Source organism: Carya illinoinensis, chromosome 6 (assembly GCF_018687715.1).
Source record: "Carya illinoinensis cultivar Pawnee chromosome 6, C.illinoinensisPawnee_v1, whole genome shotgun sequence".
NCBI classification, from domain to species: Eukaryota; Viridiplantae; Streptophyta; class Magnoliopsida; order Fagales; family Juglandaceae; genus Carya; species Carya illinoinensis.
In genome coordinates this window covers 34,835,350-34,842,381 of record NC_056757.1, presented here as the reverse complement: position 1 = coordinate 34,842,381, position 7,032 = coordinate 34,835,350, and the positions used below count along the sequence as shown (strand labels likewise).

The 7,032-nt window shown below is 35.8% G+C and overlaps 1 protein-coding gene across 1 annotated transcript; it reads right to left on the bottom strand.

Moving 5' to 3' along the window:
* Positions 1–131: 131 nt before the first annotated feature.
* LOC122314295 (3',5'-nucleoside bisphosphate phosphatase-like) lies at positions 132–5,576 on the bottom strand. Its single transcript, XM_043129792.1, has 5 exons — positions 5,042–5,576; positions 2,950–3,074; positions 2,325–2,639; positions 2,062–2,231; positions 132–769 (listed from the first exon to the last, which is right to left on the bottom strand). Exons 1-5 carry the CDS (start codon positions 5,393–5,395, stop codon positions 354–356), a joined length of 1,380 nt encoding a protein of 459 aa, XP_042985726.1. The 5' UTR covers positions 5,396–5,576; the 3' UTR covers positions 132–353.
* Positions 5,577–7,032: the final 1,456 nt, after the last annotated feature.

The following is a 7,032-nucleotide window of genomic DNA, read 5'->3' as shown; positions in this document are numbered from 1 at the left end:
ATTTAGGGGGCGGGGGGTGGCGGATGGGAGAATCGATAAGATGAATTCAGTTCCAGCTCCGGACCCGTTGTATGAAATGAAAACCAGTTTGAAAGAAAATGGTCCAGGGCAATGGAAAAAGTAAGCAAAGCTGACCTCTATAAATATTGGATAAAAATTTTATTAATCTAGAATACTAATTCTGAACAAACCAACAAACAATCGCGTGTTTCTGCATCTCGTTAGATCCTATAATGTCTAACAAAATCTTTGCAGATGACTGCAGAACTACCCACCATGGAGAGGTGAAAATGAATTTGATGGACAAACATTATGTCCTAGGAGAAATATTAGTACAGATAAACAACTCAGAATTACATGCTCTCAATAGGAACCTGAAGTCCTGCCTGATTGATAGATATATGAGAAAGCTTCAACCTGATGGCATCAAACTCTACGTTTTGCCTCTCTTCATTAGTCAACCACAAAGACAAGCAACGATCAATCAAGTCCTTGCCGCAACTAAAGGGGGAACCTCCTTTAAAAATCCGGGTCCTCCCAAATCTCATTATCCTAGCAAGGTTTGAATCAGAAGGCTCTTCGGCATAACTCTTTAAAATGTCCCTGATGGCAGCACACCATATTGGTCGAGCTACCTCAAGGAAGTCATAAACAGCCAATACCGGAAGGTTTACACTTCCCAATTCAGACTCGCCATGCCCACCTCTTCCATGATAATCCGATCCTCCAAGCTTCAAAAGGCCATAAGCATCTGCTAGGTCACTGTATACTGTTGACCAAACAAGTGAACCAAGACGTAAGTAGCGAAAAGAGAATACAAGAAAATTATGATACACCATTTGTTGTAAATAGATAATTTTCCATCAGAATATCAGCATCGCAAGTTTTTTCCAGTATAGCATAAAAAATAATAATCTGGTCAACAAGGCCTTACATTGTAGAAAGCATCAGGAGGAGATTTCAATGTATATCAGTAAGTAAATAATCCCCACAGTTCTCAACATCATTAAGGACAATGGTGGAGGCACTTTCATCCCAGAACTTTTGACAAACGTATTGCATAATAATGATGAAAAATTGAGGTCTTACAGAAAATAATTTGCAATTGGAATCTTATTCGGTTCCACAATATAGTTACATGCCCACCATTTCACAGTAATATTAGGACTGACTTATCAACCAAAGAAATAATGATAGTGGTCGTTGACAGCTAGTTTCACTCTGGATTCACACTGGGTCTCATTATCTTTTAATCTTTTACATCCACCATTATGCAGAAATAAAAATAATACCTCAACCAATATATTTTACTAAACAATTAAAATAGCCATGAGTTGAAACTTCCTAAAGAATGAACTTCAAGTACAACCGAACTTCATCTGTTGATTTATGTAATGGACCTTCTTGTAATTCAATGTAAACTTACGAAATCTACTGTGATGGAATAAGGATTGGGAATCTGCTGTGATGTATAAGGATTGCTGCAGAATGTAATAGAGTTCTTGCGGAAGAATTAATAAACGCAGGGTAGGTGTTTGATAAAAAGTGTCATAGACTCGTGTATTGATAAGGAAAAGTTCGAGGGTTTCCAACCTCCATACACAGATCATTTCTTCACAAGGTTCCAGAATGAATCTCCCTACCCACAATCCCTTCTCATATCCTCATGCAGAATAACAAACCATGCAAATAAAAGGCTGACACGTATACATCTGCTAACTAACTATTACAAAGAGACAAAATACAATAATAAGCTGAAATTCTCTCAGGATGCCAAACGGTGCATATAGCACCGCTTATTGAAGCTGTGTGTTTAATCTCATTTCTCCACATGGTGTGCTGCATCAGGTTCCTAACAATTTATTCCTGAAATTTTTTTGCGGGAACTGAGGAAGTTAATGCATTTCCCAAGATATGCAAGATCTTTGACATTGATTACAGGTCTGAAGATAGAGATAATTTTTTCCTTTCTCTGGCAATCGATTGGACAGTCACCAAAAAACAAATATTTAAACTCAACAAACATTTAATAAAAAAAGACTTTTAAGGTATGCAATATACCTGCTAGTTTTCCATCACTTCTGTAAACCTCCATCCCATGAAGGCCAGCATCTTTCAGCCTCCTGACAACGGCAACAGGATTTTTCAATGCCCATGGATGTGCTAGCACAGCCATACCTCCTGTTTTACATATCAATTGTATTGCTTCCTCTGCAAGAGGCTCACTTCCCCTGAAACCATATGCCAGCAGCCACATAAATTTTACATAAGAATTTGCATCAAGAAAAACAGGGAAATATTTAATGATTAGTTCAGAATATTACGTAGAGTAAGCGGGTCCTCCATCAAAAAGATATCGAGCAAAAGCTTGTTTCAGATTTTCCACATAACCTGCTTCAACCATAGCGCGGGCCACATGCATTCTCCCGGGAGCAACTCCCTTGCCTGCTATCCTGGAAACATGCTCCCACTTAATAGGTAGCTTAAGCTTGTTCAGTTTTAAAACCATGTTCTTTGCACGGAGGAAACGGCCGTCTCTTATGTTAGCCAAGAACTTCTCCAGTTCCTCAGACCTTGCTGGTCCACAGCTGCTATAATATGCAAGAATATGCACTGGTTCGACTAATTCAGACTCAACACTGATGATCAAAAGGAATGGAAGAGAATCAATCCTCACAGCTAATATTCTTCTTACAATTCTAGTGACTTCCAATCACAAACATGGTTTTGCACAACAGCACTCTCATGTAAAAGAAAAATAAAATTTCATGGCTTCTCCAAGCGACAAACTTCCTTTTTTATAAGTAAAGCAACAAATTCTAAGAACCACAAGAAGATATACATCCGTCATACATGAATCACGCATGCAAGCGTGTGCGCGTGCGCGCACACACACACACACACACCTGAATGTATAAGCCTACTAAAACCAAACTATCAGAAAATTACCTTGAAGAGAATATTGTACTGATTTCAACACCTGGAATTATTTTAATGCCAAATCTTCTAGCAGCTTCTAGAGCCTCAGGGATGCCTGACATTGTGTCATGATCCGTCAGAGCAAGAACGTTTACCTGTTATGATCACATTTATTAATTAAATTGCAAACATCATAGGTTATTGAAAACTTGAAGAACATAATGGAAAATAAGAAGAAAATGCAGAAGCAAAGAAAGGGAAAAAATTCACATAAAAATAAAAAAAAACAATGCACTCTAGAAAATAGCCTTTCATCATCAAGAATATAAGATAAAGTTTTGAAAGCAGTTTGAACTTCAAGACCCAAGTCCAATAACATTAATTCAAATGTCAATCTCAGTCATCCCCAAGTTTCTGAATTTCATTAAATATTTGGAACCGCATCTTCCTTTATTGTTGTGTTTGTCGTTGTTCCAAGACCATTGATAGCTAAGACCCTATTCAAAAATCATTTTAACAACCACAAGCAGGTAGACAGGCCTTACGCAACATGCCAAACAGGTTCTAGTTAAGTCAAGTCTCTCATACACTCACAAAGCCAAGTTCAAACAGAGGTTTTTTCAATTAATATAGGAAATCAGTTGAGTTGAGGCATGATCTCGCAAAAACAAGACGGGGCCAGATACACCAATGTTCCACAAGCTTGGGTTGCTTTCATGCCCTTCCTAAACATTGTTAGAGTGAGTTCAGTTTATTTTCCGCAGCCTACAGCAAAAAAAGACTTGGTTAACTTATCACATGAAGATGCATCAGAACCCAGATCTGGGAATATTTTTAGAATTACTATATTGACTTCAGGATTTTATCTTCACATCTGAGTAGAGTTTACGCATTGGATCTCAAATGGCATGTATAAGAAACACAATCTTTGATTACCTCTAATAACATGATTAGGCAACATATTTTTTCTGGTTCATAGATCTAATCTTGAATCCAAGATGCTAACATGGTACAACTGTATCTAACATGGTACAACTCAAAACCATGTAAACCTATACGACCTGAACAAGGTTTCATCCCAATTTAACTGGGATTAAATTTATGGACCGTTTTCCAACCAATCAAGATTGGCCACCTCTCTTCTGTTTGCCTTATGTCTTGTTTAAAACCATACTGTCTACGGCTCTTGTTTTAGACATCTCTCCATCTATGAAATAATTCTTTCGCATTGACTCACGAATTGCTCTCCATTGCACATGTCCCAACCATCTTAAGTGACTCTCCTTCGTCATTCCTTATTAGGGACCATTCCCATATCTAAATTCGTAGACCTTAGATCCATGAATTTGCCTAATTCTAAACAAACAGCTCATTATCTTTTTCATGATTGCAATAAACATAATGAATTAAAACTCCACAGCTCTATAACATAGTTCATATCTTGGCATTTATACATTCGTTACTATCTTCTTGATCTTGTGAAAAATTCTAAAATCAGCATCGCGTAATAAAATAGATTTTTTGGTAAAGTCTCAACTAGAAACATATTTGTGGATTCTATGATTTTCCATTTTCATATGAAAAATATATAAAATACCTAATATATAATAAGTGAGAATAATAATTTCACTCGCTACTTAAACCACGATCAGAGGCCTCTGTTTTTTCTCACTACGTGAAGAAGTTGAGAAAAAGCTTCAGTCTATAACGATGCTAAGGGCATATATTCTTACTCCTTTGATGATGGGCGAGGAATGAACAATTTTAATCATAATGGATTTGCAATTTTACGTGCTATAGCTATTAAACCTACCCATCGCACAGACAGCAGCCATATACCGCATGGTGGTTTACATAAAAACATGTTTTATACATACTTACCAGAGACAAAAGGCAACCTTAAATTAGAACAGTTCACCAAAGAAAAAACAGAGAACATACTCATTATCCACAGGACTTTAAAACTCATAAGAGAGAAAATCTACGGTCCAAAAGCAAAACCCATTGACCATTTCGGCATATCATTTAGAAACTATTAGAACACAGGGCATATGTACTCAGAAAGAGCATAACATATTCATTCCAAATTTAAAATAGCACGAACAATTTCAAAGAAACTGACCCCATTCCCATGAGCTCTCTCAACCAGTTTCAGAGGCGACATAAACCCATCACTGAATTTCGAGTGCGAATGGAACTCGAACACCAATTTCTCCCCTCCTTTTCCAAGAGTTTTCTGCACCCCAAAGTCGTCGACAACAGAGGACGCTGCAGAGTTAGGCAACGAAGAAGGCTGCTCCAAGAACACCCATTCACTGACGGACTTAAAAGCCCGAGTCTGCTCTGCGGTCATCTTCTTCTTGCTTCCACCACGCTTCTTCTTCTTCTTCTTCTTCTTGTCTTTCGGTTTCTTCGAGCTATGGCTACTGCAATTGGAATTGCCGATAGACTGAGGCACGGGGGCGTCTCCTGCCATTGCTTTGGAGATATCTCGGCCCAAACGAAGAAGTAGAAGAAACGTGATTATGGGGTTCTGGTAGTCAGGCCATCAGGGTACGGTTTCTGGAGTACATGCGCCTCCAGGCTGTAGGTATAGGTATAGATAGTTGGATGAAATAGAATAGATAACAGTTAAAAAAAGGGAACCTGGAGGCAGAAGAGGTATTCGACCGTTTTGGTATCGCAGGTGGCCTGCCCTCAACGCTTTGCTCAGAATCGGCCAATAGGAATCGGCCAACTAAGATGCTTTACAATTTGTTATCTAAATAGATATTTAAATACTATTCACAAATGGAGTGAATTATAATAAAATTAACATATTGCATCTATTTATAAAAAATTTCATAAAAATTCCAATTCACCACTGATGTTAGCACTTATATTGTTAGCATATTAATATTTTTAAATAAAATAAAGTGGAGTTTTATTAATATTAATAGATCACTTCTTCACACTAATTTCTCTCGAGAATTCAGAAATTTTTTTTCATATATTTTTAAATATTACAAAAAAAAATCAAAATATTATTAAAAAATATCTCTTTAATAAAAAAAAATATATGGAAACTCAACCTCGGGAGTTGGGACTCATCCTCTGAGCGATTAGCATTTCCCTTGGGCACATGCAGTGAATGCATACAAACAAACATACCGAAGGATCAGAGAATGAGACTGTACAAATAGTCATACAAATATTCAACCACGGGTTGAGAACTCCTCAAACATCGTACTGTCCTCCTAGTACTGAAGTTGAAGCTGAAGGGACAGGACACGCATTCGAGAGTTCGTTGCTTGTGAAGAAGATTTTATACTCCGTTTCCCACACCCCAAATCTGCTTTTCAGTCTTCACTTCATCACACCTACCTCATTAATAATTATTCATTATCCTAATTAGTAGGGACTAGGGAGTAGAGTGTACCGAGAGCCTCATGTATTATGATCCCCAACCACGCCCTTGTTTAATGATACAGGCTGTTTTCTTACTTTATTTTCGCAATTTGAATTACCTTCTATTTAAATAATAATAATAAAAAAAGAATTTTAGTATGTATAAATAAATTTATATACCGATTTACTTATTAATATTATTATTTTTATATTTAAAATTTAAATTAATATAATTTTTATTAAAATTTAAGTTTCTAACTAATCACATTAAATAAATATACGTAATAATGCAGTAAACGCTTACAACTAAAATTTTTTCATAATAAAATTGATATCACGTTATTGTTTTGAAATGAAATAAGATTTGTAAAGGTTTCTATTTACTTATGCTTTGTATGTGCCGATAATCTTCAAACCTTTTACAAAGTTGTTATTAATAATAACGGTGCTTTGATTTTTTTTTTTTTTCAAATTTAAGTACAATAAATTTGCATAAACAATTAATAATGATATTTATAACTATTTTATTAGTGAATTATTCTACTTATCATTCCCACACACCACATTATATTTATTTTAATTTATTTTAATTTTTCTAATAACAACTCAATTAATTTAATAAGAATAAAATAAAATAATAAAAATATTTTTAAATTATGTAAAATGTGTAGTGCAAGATAATGAATAGCATCTCTCTTTACTAGTTTCTAGTGACTAATTGAATCA